This window comes from Plectropomus leopardus, chromosome 1 (assembly GCF_026936395.1).
Source record: "Plectropomus leopardus strain MGB_pleo_1.0 chromosome 1, ASM2693639v1, whole genome shotgun sequence".
NCBI lineage: Eukaryota > Metazoa > Chordata > Actinopteri > Perciformes > Serranidae > Plectropomus > Plectropomus leopardus.
The window spans coordinates 18076281-18093426 of NC_142176.1; the positions used below are offsets into that span (position 1 = coordinate 18076281).

At 38.1% G+C, this 17146-nt stretch overlaps 2 protein-coding genes across 2 annotated transcripts; both read right to left on the reverse strand.

Moving 5' to 3' along the window:
• Positions 1–1625: 1625 nt before the first annotated feature.
• Positions 1626–6386, reverse strand: LOC121948313 (ferritin, heavy subunit). Its single transcript, XM_042493684.2, has 5 exons — positions 6107–6386; positions 4825–4930; positions 3598–3744; positions 3159–3284; positions 1626–2110 (listed from the first exon to the last, which is right to left on the reverse strand). The coding sequence occupies exons 2-5, from the start codon at positions 4924–4926 to the stop codon at positions 1952–1954; spliced, it is 534 nt and encodes a 177-aa protein (XP_042349618.1). The 5' UTR covers positions 4927–4930; positions 6107–6386; the 3' UTR covers positions 1626–1951.
• A 5831-nt stretch (positions 6387–12217) lies between these two features.
• Positions 12218–15267, reverse strand: rplp2b (ribosomal protein, large P2b). Its single transcript, XM_042486426.2, has 5 exons — positions 15109–15267; positions 13391–13514; positions 13230–13278; positions 12786–12878; positions 12218–12345 (listed from the first exon to the last, which is right to left on the reverse strand). Exons 2-5 carry the CDS (start codon positions 13511–13513, stop codon positions 12269–12271), a joined length of 342 nt encoding a protein of 113 aa, XP_042342360.1. The 5' UTR covers position 13514; positions 15109–15267; the 3' UTR covers positions 12218–12268.
• Positions 15268–17146: the final 1879 nt, after the last annotated feature.

Sequence of the window (17146 nt, forward strand, 5' to 3'; positions counted from 1 at the left end):
ATTGATATGTGATATTTTTCACTTGTATTGGCCAAGTTTTTAAAACGGATGGCACAGATTTTCCACTAAAGCAATGGTACAAAATATTTAAAACATTTGTATCTCTCAGGTGAAACCCAACATTCTTTAGTTTTGCAGTTAAACTGCCCACAAATCCTAAATTTTCTGTTACACACAGATCACATTCAATCAGCTCTGAGACACACTATCTTGGCTGCAGTTTGCACAGTGCAGGTAAAACATGTATTGTTTACCCTCTATAGAAATGATGGAGTATTTGCATATTTTTTCCTTTTATCTAATTATGTCAAAACACATTCTGACATTTTTATTATTAGTCTTGCTGGTGCTGGTGGTTGTTAACTCTAGATCACCACTAGAGGGAATGACACCCGTCCCAACCAGCACCAGCAGTCTGAGTCCTTGGAGGAAAACAGATGTGATTGCAAAAGAGGGAAACTCATGGTGACGCAGGTCTACGCACGAACATTTCATCTACATTTCCTGTAAAATGTTTGAGTTTCTAAGTCGGAAATCCCCTGAATACAATACTAGATTGTCCAAATAATCAACTCACATACAGTAACTGTATATATCTACTTACTTTCTTATTTACCCAAATAAAAAGAGATAATTAATTTTGTCAAGATCAACCTAGCCAAGAGGGCAGCATGAATGCTGTTGCATGAATTAATACAAACAATGAGAACAGACAGATACAATTGAATCAAGGAAACTAAAGTTTCAGCGCACGTCAGGATGCTCAGATTGACATTTTCTTTATTAGCAGCTTACATTAGCCTCATTCCCACTGCACAAAAAGAGAGCAAAAGGAGCAGTTTCGCTCTTTTTCTTAGTTTGCAATGTATGCTGTTAAATAAGTGTAAATCTGAGCATCCTGGTGTGTGCTGAAAGTTTCATTTCTTTGATTCATGTGGGCTAACCTTCACTGGCCAGCACCCAGAAGAGAGGCATGGCTGTGCAGGGGCTTTCAGTATTTTTTTATTTTTAGAAAAATACAATACTACAAATGAGTGAACACAATATGCAGTTAATATGCATTGAATTGTGTAAATAGGTACACTTTTCAAAAATGAGTTCAGTAAAAACTAAGTATCAGCACAAGAGACCAATGACAATTTGCTAATTCCCTGAGACGTGAACTGCAGATAATCACACTTAGTTTCACCTCAAGCTGCTTATTTTGGATTCTTGCCATGTATTTTGTAAAGACCACAGGCTTTTAGAAAACAGTAATTATGTTCTTCACATTTAGTAAAACACTGTGATTATTTTCTTAATTACAAGTCCCAGAATCTCCTGAAAGTACCAAAACATTTTGCTGTCCACTAGTTACAATCACAGTAGCCAGATCTTTAAAAACCGACCTCACGTTAGAGGCTTTAGAGTTGTTCTTACTTTGATCACTGGAATTTTTACTCAAGGTGTCACCTGACTGTCTAATTTTGCTTCCTCTGGTAACAGAAGTGAAATTGAAACTACCTTTTTATACCCATTTTCATCACTGGAGGAGTTCACTGTATTTTTTTCCACATGGAGCTAAATTTAGAGCCTTCAACTTGTCGATTTTAAACATCATGGCAACATTAAAACAAAGAGACTGATCAGAATCCAGAGGGTTCGTTTTATTGGGTTTGATTAACAGCTCCTGGCATAAAACACAGCAAATACATGGTAACGACAGGGGCAAAGCTGACAGCAGATAGTGCAAGATACAAGAGTGGGCTTTGAATGTAATCGCTCACAGCTCAGGAAAAAGGGGACTACTGAACTGTGATGTGGAGGGAATGGCAATAACTTCATGAGTAATGTAGGAGGTTTAAATGACTAGCGGGTATCCATGCAGATGGCTTTATGTTTGTCAAACATTTGAAAGCAAGATACAAATATACATATATAGAAAGCTTTAGTAAAGGTGATATGGAGGGATTTAGCTGCTTTCTTTGCCCAGGGTGTGTTTGTCAAACAGGTACTCGGCCATGCCGTTCTGAGGAGCTCCCATGCGGCGCAGGTTGGTCACCCAGTCTGCCAGCTCTTTGATGGACTTCACCTGCTCGTCCAGGTAGTGTGTCTCGATGAAATCGCACAACTGAAAGAAAGCGTTAAATCAGATTAGACCTGATACACTCTCTGAAGAGAGGATGCCAAAAATGGCAGAATCGTGTCTTTGTTTTGTTTTCATTTACATGCTGAAATATCCTAAAATGAACATCAGCAGAGGTCACAGGAGTTGAACTGACACTTGTGATTATTCTGTTTAGGTGGTGAGATTAGTCACGAGCTGTAACTCAAACAGGCAAATTAGCAAACTGCTGCAAAACACATTTGGCACATTTTCTTAAAAACGCCTCAGCCGTGCTGTGAAAACCAGACAGAGGCCACTTCAAAGTCTCACAGGTGTTCTGACATCTTGCAAAAACTGAAAAGGAAACCTGCAGAATTAGTAGCTATTTGCCACAAACAAATCTCTGAAGTGCCGGTGAACAAACAATGAGTATGTCTTAAGTACACAATCATACAAGCACAATTTGCAGTGAAATGCTTGTGTGCCTGTTCCTGCATACTTTGAGGTGTGCAAGAAGTATCTGGACCAGTACTTGGATTGACTAATACTCTCATTAAAATACTTAACATTTATTTCAGTGTTGAGAATTTATTGTTTTTATTTTTTGAAAAAATGTTTTTATATTATTTTTATTTTTCAAACATTAATTTGTGATGTGCTGTTGTGTGTTTTGTATGTGATGTGATTTTTGTGTTGTTCTTTGTTGCATTGTCCGTCTCGTGTCTTCTTAGTATCACTTTCTATCATGTGCTATTGCATGTATTGATTTTCTTGTGCACGTTTTTTATTTTCTTTTTCTCTTTTTTTTTTTGGTACAACTTTATATTATGATGTTATTTGTTCTCAGCTGCCAAGGAGTGCAGATGAGAATAAGCTCAAAGCTATAATCTGGTACTGTGCATCAAATGGAAACATTTATGTTTTAACCTGTACATGAACCCTTTTAAATAAATAAATACATTTATCAATTAAATTTATTCATTATTTGGGATTGGTGTTCTCTAAAGCAAAAGGGAAAAAGGTCTCAAGATGTTTTTGCTGTTCAACCGTCATTTCACGATTTAATACTCACATGTGGGTCATTGTGATCAGCGCAGAGCTTGTGCAGGTCGAGCAGCGACTGGTTCACGCTCTTCTCCAGCTGCAGGGCACATTCAAGCGCCTCAACACCGCTGCCCCACTCATCCCTCTCTGGCTTCTGCAAAGAATAAAGCAGGTCAGGACAACAGTGAGACACTCATTAACGAGAGGTGGGAGGCCAACGACCCGACCCAGACTGCTGCAAGTCTGCTGATTAGTTCAGAGTGGGTTTGCAGTTTAACGTTTAACGGGCTGTGTATGTGCCAGCGAAAGATAAGTGATGCAGCACACACACCCTCTGTATCTCATTGGCCTCATGTTGCCCATCCTATGTGGTAGCCTAGCTAGAAGTGGAAATCTCAAGCCGAGTGCATACGTTCAAACAAACTTATTTGTTATCACAAAAACACATTTGATTAAATATGTTATACCTTGACATCTTGAAGGAAGATCCTTCCCCCCCTCTGGTTCTGTAGTTTCATCAGCTTCTCTGCATGCTCGCGCTCCTCGTGAGACTGATCACGGAAGAACTTGGCAAAGTTGTGCAATGCCTGGTCATCACGGTCAAAGTAGTATCCCTGTCAGGAGGAAAGAAAAGGATGTTAATATTTTAAAAAACAGAAAGGTCCTGGTGAAGCAAAAAGGTGGCAAAGCTAAATCCACAAACACCTCGCTGCTAATGTAACTACACACAGCTAGAACTAGCCGTGCTCGAGTTCAACACCCTGGAAGTCAAATAGAAAAATAAAAATTTTGCGACAGTAGCTTCCATCTGACTCAATAATCACAGTGAAAACAGAGTGACAATGACATGTTTATGAATGTTTAAGGTCAAGTCCAATATTAGTGCAGTGAGAACGGCGTTGCTTCTATTAAATAGCTCACACTACAATTATTACTACTTTAAAATATGCAGTGTTCATTACTCTTCTTACATGAGTAACACTGTGTTGATGACTATGCAAAATAATAAAAGCACATTGAGGCGAGGCAAATAAAAACAAAGACTCTGAAAAACATTTCGGTTAAACAAACGCTCATATGTATTGAGTATAAACCAGCTGAATTCCCTCTGAAAAACAGCAGAAAGTAGAGAGAATGTTTAAAGGTGAAAATTTAAGATACATGTGGTGTACAAGCAGTTTCTGTGTTTCTGTGAGCACGAGATCGATGGGTGGAGGCGGTGTTTCGAGAAAAGTTTTCAAGTTCAGACGATGCACTCCATGCCCCGTCTCTGTACACACGGTAATCTCAAAAGGAACTTCAACCTTTGTTTTATTAGCCACACAACATTCATTTCACCTCCGAACAAGCACATGATATCAAGCGGGTCCCGAAAAGCTCATGTGTGACTCGTTAATGTTTAAAGGAAAACGCTGCTGTGATGGTGCCGTTTATTTATCGTGGGCTGCCTGCCTACCGTGACTCAACATTTAAACCTGCTGAGCTCAGCAGTTACATAACTACAATACAGTCTGATTTAACGGAACTCAAATCACTTCATGATAGTAAATGGCATCACCATCACACGTATACACGGTTCCCCTTATGCTAACCACTTCATACTGTGTCATTATCAGCCGTTCCACTTTGGATTTTCCGCTCATCTTCGTTTTACTTTCTGAACACTCTTTCCTATCGATCCATTGGACTCTCACCATAGACAGGTAGACGTAGGAGGCGTACAGCTCCAGGTTGATCTGCCTGTTGATTGCCGCCTCGCAGTCCTGGTGGAAGTTCTGTCTCACCTGGGAACTCATGATTCTGAAACAGCAAACAAAATCCTCACTAGACAAACCAGCATGACTCAAACTAACATGACTCAAAAGCAAAAGCTGAGACAAGTTGATTTGCAGAACATTAATCAGCATTTTGATAATCTATTAATCATTCAAGTTACTGCAGATCATTATGTGATTTGAGCTTCTCAAATGTGCTACTATCCTTGTTTAAATATCACTGCAAACCAAAAATTGGACAGTCATACAAAGGCAGACATTTTAAGGCATTATATTGGCATTTTTCACCCCTGATATCTTACAAACAACAAGATCAATCGATGAATCAAAAAGTTTGATCATAAAAAAATAATTGGCCTTATAATAGTCATTATCACAATAAATACAAATTACTTTTTTCAACACTGTCCTACTATCAACACTTCATTTTCTAGGTGATGTCTATCATTTAACACTGGACATCGTAGCAAATCTGTCTTTCAGGCTGACTCATTGGGTGTCTCGCTTTTGTACGTCTAATTTAGATTCAAAAACCATCGAACAAGTTTAATTATTTTTCAATAGAATATCCCAAAAAAGAGTATTACTTATTTGATGATAAATTAAAAATACTACCTATATTACCGAGCTCAGTTGTTATGAAATAATTATTAGAAATGTACAAAGTGCTTACATAAAACTGACTGTGAGCCAATCTTTAGGCCCTGCCTTCATCAGAGGCATCATGACATAGCATACTGCACCAGACCTACCTATCACTTCAGTATCACTGGCTCTGGCACAACTATAGTTTATTATATAATGTCATGGAAATAAAAGCTAACAACGGCCAGAAAATCGCATAAACCTTGTAGCTGCTTTCTTTGACCAGCTCCAATATAATGTTACAGTTAGAAAGCATTGTGTGATCTTAAAGTCACGCTGTTAAAGTAGACGGCGCTCAAATAAAGACGTGTTTGTTTAGTGAAGCCAGAGTTGTTGTTGTTGTGTCTCATGCCTGGCTGTGGAGATTACGCAGAGGGTGAAGAGCAAACTGCGTCAAGGCCGAAGTGTTGGCAGCGGAGAGGAAATAAACAGCTGCACCAGTGCTACTTTACTCTGCTAAACATGCGCTAACAACAACGAAACCGTCGCTGTAGGTCCGTCAACTTCTACCATTGTACATATCAGACGACACACGATCACAGAGACGTATTCTTACCTTATCTCAGTTGCGGGTCTTCTCGTGAGGAGGTCGAGAGGCTGTTAGCAAAACAAACGGTTAGCTAGGTGGCGAGCTAAACGTGTTCGGGATAACGGAGCTAGCGGATGTTTGAAGGTGATTAAAATTGGATTTGATTGTTATCGATGATGTTACGAGTGATCAGAGCGATTATTAGGGTTTGAAGACAGTTGAAAGGTTGCCGTTCAAGCACTGTTGAAGCAGGTAACCTTCACCGTCCGCTAACGAGAATCGACTGAGACTTTTTCGGCCTGGGCAGCCAGATGGTATGGACCGTGACGTCACCGGAAAAGGGAGGGAAAGCGAGCGGCTACCGCACGAGCGGCTGTTACACTGTTGTATTTATACTCTTTTTGCTGTAAGTGATTAAATAAATAAAAACAAAGATATATTGTTTCTGTTTTTTTATGATTATGCTGTTTACCTATTTATGGCAGTCGTAACTATATCATGTCATATTAGGATTTTAAAAGTGTATGTTAATTTTCGGCCTTTCAAAATGCTCATTTTAACAGATGTCTGTGGAGGACATGGGACATGCTTCTCATATTTTTAACAATTTTCCATACTTAAGGAAACAGAGCACTAAGTGGGCACTATTTTGTTAAAATTATTGAAAAAGAGTTCGATATGAGTTTATTTTTGTCCACACAAACACACAGTTAAAATCATGTTTCTGACATTACATTCTTGTGTTGTTTTTTTTAATTCTTGAGTTTTTTTTTATTCCTGAGTATTTCTATGTTATGCTACTTTATACATCTAATTCAAAACACTTATGAAATTGGTGTATGTCCATACTTCAGGAAACACTGGTGTCAATAATATTTTGTCAAAATTATTGAGGAAGGGTTAGACATAAATGGATGTGATGTGTCCACACAAACACACACTTAAAATCATGTTTCTTACATCACAGCTACTTAAATCATGTGCAATGAAAATGAAAATAACTTTTTTATGTCCTGAGGATGGCATTCATTTTCAGCATGTTTTTTGCAGTGGTAGAACATACATTTACCACAGTTCATTTTTGTGTTTCTTGAATTCTTGAGTATTTCTTTGTTATGCTTCTTCATACATCTATTTCAAAACACTTATATACAGTGGATTTTCCGCTACTTCATACTCAAAAGCTTTCAGGGGGAATTTATCCAACAGGCGAAGTGTCTTGTTATTTTGATGATAAAAGTTGATGACACAAGTTAAAAGCACAATTCAGATTGAATCCTCTCAGAAAAAATATTGACGAGACTGGGTAAACTAGCTCACTTTGGGATATGTAGGATTCAAAGCATTAGAGAGTGAGAAAGAGATCAGTTTTATTTGCAGAGTCCAAAATTACAAATTTATATCGGAGCGGGGGAAAAACAACATCCTCTATCCTGAGACTTTTGACATAAAAAAAACTCACATACTGTAAAACTCCTGTCTAATGACTCACTTTGAACTCATGACATGACTCAGCTCATTAGACAACTCCGAGAAGTTCGGGATGAAGTAACAACCTTATAGTCACACACCAGGACATGACTAATTGGCTCACTGGGACATACTCTCTCAGTCGCCATGTTCAAAGTTCACAGTGTAACAGAGATAAGTTTGTTCTAGCTTTGACGAGATTACCGACCGGGCGACGTGGGCAACTGCCACTGAGCTCAAGAAGCCGCAGGTGGTTATCTGGCTGTTACTTTGCTTGGGAAACATCCATAAGCTAAATCACAATATTAACTAATAAGATGGGTTCTACATTGTTGCTGGATTTTAGGCCATCTTGAAGAGTCCTGTCTCAAAATGTAATTTTAGATTATAACCCCATCAGGCCCATCAGGTTTTCAAGTAGTACCCAGAATTAGATCATTTTCCATTGAGGGTGGCCTCAGTCACTCCTGAGCAAGCTGCCTGCTGACTTGAGGTCCAGTGCAACTGTGTCCACATTCAAAAGCAAATTTAAAACTGTCTTTTAATTACTGTGTGTGTGTGTGTGTGTGTGTGTGTGTACTCATGATTACACTTTATTTATTTTTTATAGCCGGGATTTCTGTTTGATTGTGTTGATTATGTTATTTTGACTGTGTTAATGTTGATGATGCACATTTATTTTGTATTCTTATTTATGTGCAGTTACAAAGAGTGCAGTGATATGGACATGAGTAACCTGTTTATGAGGCTTATCCCAGTTATGATAATCTTGGGATTATGTTTACTTTTACTGGACAAAGATGCACCCTGATATGTAAATTGTCGCATAGCAGCCCTTCAGCAATCACCTGGACGTCCACACCAGGAGCGTATTTCACCGCACCAGTCAGCAGCAATCTTCCTTCTCTGCTCCTTTCTAATCACACGGAGGACTCTGTTTGCTCTGCTTGCTTGTGTGTCTGTGGCTATGTGTCTACTCATCTCTCTGTCTTTCTGCTGACACAGCTGACAAGCATTGTTGAAGTACTGGATGCATTCTTAAAACCATTTATCATGGTCAAATCATTCATAATATATCTAATATAGAGTTTTTGTCGTTCATAATTGATTCTTTAGTGTGTTTTTCCTGCAAGATTCATTTGCAGCTCGCAAAAAAAATAGACCAGATGCCAAAACAATCGCTGCAGATCGTGAGCGTGCCGCGGAAGTCAGGGCCGCGTCACAGCAGTGTGAACGGTCTGACTGCTCTACAGGCGGAAAGCAAGCAGTATCCCAGTCATGATCGAGATAGTGTGTTCACATGCTCAAACACGTTAATAGGATACTCCAAAAACCTGATCATTAATAGGGTCTTCATGTCTATGCTTTTTTTATGCCGCCTAGTTTTCAAGTTTCCTTGTATATTTTGTATTTCAATGTAAAGTGCTTGGAGTTTATGTATAATTAAATGTGCTTCATAAATAAGATTTGGACACTGTGCTTACATTGTAGATTTTGTATATTAAATTCTGTTGAGTCATACTGTACACGAGGACAGGCACTATGCTGTTCTCACAGGTCACCATGTGAATTAACTGCTTTGAAACATTTGAACAAGAGTGTGTGGGTTTAGTTCCAGAGGTGAGGGGAGAAAGGTAAAGTTAGGAAAATGAAAAAAAGATAAACTGAAACTCAATTTCCTGAATTTGTAAGGATGTCTATGACTAACACAGTACAGACCAAAGGTCATTTCTTGCTTTGAACAGACTGCAGTACTTCCTGTAAGGCTTCTGTCGCCCCAAGATCCATTTATTAGATATTTCTCATTCAAGGCCCGCCAGTGTTAGCCCAGGAGCAAGGACTTTTATGCACTGTGTCTATTGGAAAGCCTGAGAGGTGCAAGCAAAAACAGTACCCATGCATTTTCTCACAGGGTAATCACGGGTGACTTAACAACTGAGTGTGATTTTAGTGATTCAGACATCCTCTGTCAATACAGAAATAGTTTTGTAGCACACAGTGAGATGTTTACAATAAAAACACAGTCCCAGTGGCACACATCAATATAAAATCTGATCAATGGTCTGGTGTTGCTATGGAGACCCGAGCAACATCTGCAAATGAATAATGGTTGGTTCCACTTCTTCTGAAGAGGAAGTGGCTATGAAGAATTCATTACTTCTATTAAAATAAGTTGTCCTTTAGTTACTGATGTTGGTGCTGTTGGAAATAATTGAAACTCGGGCTGTCAACCGACTGGTTATATTTGGTGACATGGTTTAATATAGTTGATAATTGCACAGACATGTGACATGCAGCTCACACACAATTGCACATGCACTATTGCACATGGATTATTTGATTTGCACTTATTTGATAATTGTCATTTTATTCTCCAATACTGAGAAAATTAACATATGTTTTTTAATCTCTTGAAAGGTATTTTAGCACTTTATTCTTATTTGTGTTCAGATGGATGCTCCGCTGTTTTGTTTTTATGCACTGACTGATTCCATTCTTGTGGTTTGATGACAGTAAGTAAAACGTGATATGGATGAAACTATTTGCTCTTCATCAGTGTCACTGATGGCTCATGATTGGTACTGAAACTAAAATTCACTGACTGGATTAGTGATTATTCAGGTGGCTGTTTTGTAATGAACTTTCGTGTGTTTCCTTGTTTGCTCATTATGAAAGCATTTTGTAACTAAATTTCTGAGGCAATCCTGAAGTCTACATAGTGTATTATACCATATGACCCATTATAAACCTTGACTGACAGATATTCACATCAGTGTTGATCTTTAGAAATTACTACATGCCAAATTATTTTGCTCATGGGCACAAAACCTACATTTATTGCCTATATTGACATTTTGTGTCCTGTATTTGGCATTTTTTTGTCCTCGTTTTAACTTATCCAACATTCCCTTAATTTTGTCACTCATGTTTGGTAAGACAGTTTCTGCTTTATGTTTTTGCTTTGCATGTCAAAAACTGTTTTAAACTGTTTTTAAGGTGCTATATAAATAATGTTATCAAAACATAGAATTGATTACGTGCCAGCAGGTTACCTGGACTGGTTGGCTGTTGTTCTTAAGCGTGGCAGTAAATAATTCAGGTATTCACATGACCACATTCTGCTGCAGCAGTCAGGGTTCCTCCTCATGTATAATTCATGATGTTTTAAACACAACACCGACACAGAGGGCCTTCAGCAGGGATGCTCAGCTTGTTTCACCTGAAGTCCACTTTGGAAAAATGACAGACCAGGGTCCAGATAACAAAACCTTTAAAATCTTTATCAGTATATTAATTCAATTGCCCGTTTTCAACTTTTGGACATTGCAGCCCTCTGTTTTTCTTGGCTAGATGCAAATCCAGTTGCAGCGTCTCCACACAGCTCCGGTGTATTCAAGCATGTCTAGGATTTCAGGATATTGGGGGTTGAAGCTTGGATCTCTATCAAGGGGCTCAGGGAAGCCTCCCCTGGCACTTTTTATTGATAAACAAGCTTTATTTCATGCACACTTGCACCTTATTTACATTCAAAGTACAAAAAAACTTAAGTCCAGCATTAATAAAAAATTTTCTCTGTGAGTTAGGAAATGGTTGGTGGGCCAGCTAGCATCCTATTGCGGACCAGATTTGGCCCATAGACCATACGTTGAACATTACTTGCCTAGTTTACGCTTGTGTATGGCTCAAAACAACAGCACCATCTGCTGAATGCTGCGCTCAGTTACTTAACTGGAGTTCACACCTCGCTGCAATACTTTGGTAGTTCTGGTGAAAAGCACAGCTACTGCTGGTCATGATTAATGTGCAAAATCTAGTTTAATTATTTTTCTTTCAGATATTTAAAAACTTTGAAATATGAGTGCACTGTAACAAAATGCTGTAAAAATACAGCAAACTTTTTTGAGTTTGAGTTTTTTGAAAAATATAGCTTTACACTTAACAAATCTTGACGCTCTTTGAACAAATGATGAAAAGCTCTCATTCTTCTGTAGAATAACGTAATAAAATTAATGGTAATATGCTTTTGAAGTAATTTAAAATAGTGACACTGTAAAATTACAGTTGCCAGCCATTTACTGGAAATTTGTTCACGAAAACTGCTGTAAAAACATGGGCAAATTCTGACAAGTAATGTAGAGTTTTCCCAAAATAAAATAAAATAATGAAAATCTTTATGCTTATGCTTTTTGGATCCACTATTACACTGTAATGCTCAAGTCATTTTTAAAAGATAGAGAAATTAGTACTCTTGGTTAAATGGACTGCTACTTTAATGTTCACTAAAACCGATAATTGCAGATACTAATGTATATGATTGTGTTGTATTGCGTTTTTATCTGGAGGTTATGCTTGCTCTTTGTGATGTGTGATAGTTGTATTTGTATGCTTGTATTTATTATTGTAACAATGTTTTAAAGCTGCCCTCTTGGACAGGTCACTCTTTGACAATAGATTTTAAATCTCAACGAGTCTTTTACCTGGTTTAATAAAGGATAAATCTTACTGTAGAATACAGTAATGAATTTAACAGTAATAAACTGTCTCTAACGTCTCTAATCTTTTTCAGGGGCAGCTCACATTTTACACAGTAACGCACCTATCTGTTTAACTAAATACCAGCAACACTTGATTTACTAGAGACATTGTGCAATGAAAGAGACATTTACATTGTTTTTTTGTTGTTGTTTTTTATAAATTTTATTCATATTTTGAAAAAGTTTAGTCAAACAGGCCGAATCCCATGTCGTCATCGGACTCCTCAGACTCCTCTTTCTTCTCTTCCTTCTTCTCCTCAGCTGCAAAACAAAAAGCACTTCATATTATTTCCTGCTCTAAACACTATTAAGTTATAGTTATGCTCATGAGAAAAAGGAAATTCATGCAATCACTGACTTTTGTGACAACTACTGTTGGGTACTACTGTACATACAATTGTATAAATGAGAAGTCACGTATTTTTTTCCAACCAAATATGCTGATTATGACACTCTTCTCCAAAATGACCCACCTGAATAATATCTGACAAAAAGAAAATCTACAACAGATCATATTACCTACATGACCACCAGGTACATTCTGTCAAGTTGTAATTATGTAGACTTGTGTAATTCAACAAAAACTACTGATGACTGATTTGGCAGCATGTAATCATATAAACATACAAGGTGAAGGCAAAGGCAACGTGTGCCAAATGTCATGGATGCTGACAAACAAGGTGCTAAGCTGCATAGCTCACCTGCAGGGGCAGCAGCTCCGCCTGCGCCAGCAGCCGCAGAGCTGGCAACGGCTACGGCACCGCCTGCTGGCATGCTGGCCAGTTTACCGTAACCTGAGGAGACACGAGTTGGCAGACACAAAACACAAGCGGTAACATTGACACTCAGCAGCAAGAAACACGACAGAGGTCAGACACAGTATGCTGTTATCATTAGATATAATCTGGCAATTAGGTCGTGTAGTAATGCGCGTAACTTAAATTCTTTCTTTTCCCTGGCATAAAAGTGAAAACATGGTCAATCTGATAATTATTAACAGTGATGGCCTTTGACTGCTATTTTACAGAACAATCGTTTACAGTAAATATTGTAAGAAAACTATTCTACTGATTTCACACTAAAATCTAAATTCATCACCACACAGAGGCACAATCACATAAACAATGAAACACTGCCACACTCACCTGTGGCGATAACCTCCTCTACATTCTTGCCTGCGAGCTCACTGATAACCTGTTGAGAGAGATCAAATTTGTAAATATCACAAAGAGGCACTGACTAGCCGCCGGTAGAAGATCTGCTGCCACGACGTCAGAAACACAATAAAGAGCCAGCTGCTCTGTACCTTGTCCATACGTGTGTCATCAGCCTCAATGCCAACACTTTCCAGGATCTTCTTGATGTCCTTGGCCTCAGGGTTGCTATTGCCACCGAGGGCAGCGAGCAGGTAAGCAGCGACGTAACGCATCCTGAAAAACAATTAAAAGCAACCAGGAAGGTTAAAACTGTGAATAATTGTTTTTTCTGTTACTCTTTAATGTCTGTTTATAGAAGGAGATTTAAACATGATTATAATGTGTTTCTTTTGCATTTTGTCTTAAAGTTTTATGTGGAGCACTTTGAACTGCTTTGCTGCTGAAATGTGCTACATAACTGACATCACCAATAAGAAATATATATTTTAAAAAGGACACGTACAAGTTTGTCCACCTCGAGATGTTTTTAACGTTTTCAGAAAAAAAGTAACCAGCACCAAATTTAATCACGATACACTTCTAAAAAGTCTTACTACAAATGCATGCACTCACTGTTAAATTAACAGACTGAAAAGAACCATTAAAGCAAATGTGAAATATACAAAATGTAGTGATGGCGCTAATTTTCATTCGCAGTATCTTGGGGTTTTTTTTCCAAGAAAAAATCACTTACTTAATATTTATTGCTGCCAGCTACAAATATTTTCCATGTGATTTTGTTCAGAAAGGATCATAAACTATCTAGCATGCATCACATATTTAAAATCTAACCAAAGTCTTCACACTCTGTGCAGTAAAAGCATGAAACAAGCTTCCAGAGGATTTAGTGGATCTTTGAAGCAAAAGTAAGATAAATTCTGGTCAACAAAGGATATTTTGTACAAACTTAAAGCTGCCTTCTATTTTTGTAAGAATTGTTTGTATATTATGATATTGTTTTGTTGAATGATTTGTTTGTTTGAGTCTTGTGTGGAGGAATTATGTCCTGTACCAGAAAAAAAAAATACATTTCATTACATTTCATAAACTTTTATATAAGTTATATATATAAGTCTCATAACGTAAAGTTAAGCCTTTGTCACCCATCATTTCTTGATTGCTCACATTGAAATTTAAGATACAATTAGGACTAATCTTACAGACATGCAAGCACATACAATCATCTGTAGAGCTCTCGTATGTTAATTTAAACTCTTTAATTGTGAAATTCACAGCAAGCAAAAAAGTAAACATTTTTAATACTGTGAAACAACGATCTCCCAAGTTTGTGTTAACTTAATTACTCTTTAACGTACGACCTTAACGTTAGCTACAAGTTGTAATTTGGTCAGACTTTCGTCTATCGCAAGACTGCAATGTCAAAACGTTTTTAAGCTTAATAATTAGCATGACAACTGTAAGTCAATAAAGCAGTTTGGAGCCGTATCATTTTCTGAGATAACCGGGCGCCTAATCTCAGCATCTATTATGTCTTTGAGTTAAAGACAACAACTTCATTTTATCCGGTATTTAGCATAAAGTCACTGCCGTGCTAACTGGTAGATTTATTGTGGAAAAACCTCTAAAATGTGACAACAGAAACTACATTTTTTCACCCCCATGTGGCGGCGTGTTCTGCAGCCCGGTTATCATAAGCTAACGTTAGCCGCTACCGACGCCGCGGGGAGAAAAATGAGTTAATGCGGCGAATATGACGCTTTTTCAAGGTTTTCAACTTCGGCAGTTTAAAATGTACATGTTCATTGTGGTAGCATGCGTGTTTTCTTTGTGATTAATACGTTTAGTTTGGTAATAAAAAGTCACTCACTTGAGCTAGACGGCGAGCGCGTGTTCACACCGAGGTTAGCACGGACAGAAAGGAAGTTACGTCACAGGATGAAGGCGGAAGAAAGCTCGCTTCTTCTTCGTGTTCAACAAAAGAAAGCGTGCACAGGCGGGCCGCTGCCTGCTGTTCCGGAGTGTGAAATGTAGACGGGACACCTCAGTGCGGTTTAACCATTTACTCTGAGCGCAGTCCACAAAGAATCAGTTTAAACCAGCAGCTGTGAATTTTATCAATATTCAACTGCAAGAAACTCAATATAAATAATTTAAATAATGATATATTATATCATTGTATTATATATTATGATATATTTATTTATATAATATTGTTAAATTAATTTCACGAAGCATGCTAACACTTTGTTGTGCAGTCATAAACCTAAGTGGGTATAACCCATACTCTGTATATAAAGATGGGAAATCACTTACTTCCATTATGCTTTTGTGATATGCCATGTTTTTTGAAATTCTGTTTTGTTTTTCTAAAATGTTACCGTCTTTTGCAAAATATTGTGGTGTTTTGGTGGCCCTAAGGGTCACCATAATAAAGACAATGAGTAAAACAAAGTAACAATCAAGCTACTTGGTCAGCATATCAGTTTTGTCTTCTATATGTGCTGTATCTCTACTAGATCGTGTCTCTGTTATTTGGGTCTTTATAAACTTTGCTGCAACAATGTCTGTTTGGAGAGGACATTTTCTCAGGCAGGTTTCTTTAAATCTTCACATCAGATAATTTCTAATCATTTATCTGTTTTAATTAACTGTCTACTTTGTGGTCAAATTGGTGTTTAATGATCTTATTTCTCCATTCACCTTTCAGTGCTGTCAGCTTTTCCCTCTAAACAAGCTCTGTGTGTAAGTGCATGTGTGTTATACTGTGCCATACATTAACATGAATCAGTTTCTCTCCTCCTTGTCTGCTCCCACTGCTGATTTGGCTCCTGATCCCATCTGGCCTCCTGCTTCGTCCTCAGCCCCTGCTGCTGCTGCTGGGCTCGCTCTCAGCTGTGATTGACTTTGGTTGCCAGAAAAGACAAAGTGAACCATCCTCACATGACTCTCTGCGATGGACTTGGTCCACACCATGAGAAACCAGCAGCTGTGCTCTGGTCTCAAGCTGTAGTGTTAACAACCAGCTCTAATGAATTGCTGTCACATGCACCGCTTGGATCCAGGCAACCAGCCGCTGATCTGACCGCTGAGCTCCTCTACAGTATGTATGGATGCATCTGGGTAACTCCACCTTTAAAATATAACCATGTCCAGAGTGGAAATGATGTAAGGACACCTTCAGCAGAGATTTAAGGGAGACAATAAGGGATACAACCCAATTTTACTTGTCAGATAGTAACAGTATTATCTCAAAAAGCTTATCTGTTTAATTAAAAAAATAATGATAATTAATTAATTTAGGTAGCATTTATTACAGGGCTATATTGGTAGTTCACAAAGTGGCGATGCAAATGACATGAAGGAAATATATTTTCACAGGTGTAACTGATAACATGAGTATCTTCTGTACATCACATCTGTAGTTTTCCGGCCATGATGCTATAAAAAAGCAAGGCTGCCAAAATTGAGGTTAGCAGGATTTATTTTGAGAGAGAGATTTATGACAAGTAAGAATCCAAAATATGAGGCAGAAAACCTTCAACTACCAGAATGCACAGCGCTGCATCAGACCAATGAACGTTCCTGCTGGTGGGTGACAAAATGCCAACTCATTCGTGCGAAACAACTGTGTGCAGCCAGCAAGAAACAATCTTGTATTACTAGTTAAAATGGTGAGCTCAAACGTGTTTCTTAAGTCATTTGAGGTGAGAAAAACACAAGGTAGTAACAGATGTATGTTCATATTTGATCAGTGTTGCTTAATCTTTTATCAGTTTTATTCAGCCTCCGTTTTCACTGTGCAGGGAGCAGTATGGTGCGCACTTCTTGTTCACACATTGTTGCAATAACAGCTAGAAAGAGCACTTAAATGTTTCTGAAAACATTTCTGGCGAGAAATAGGCAGT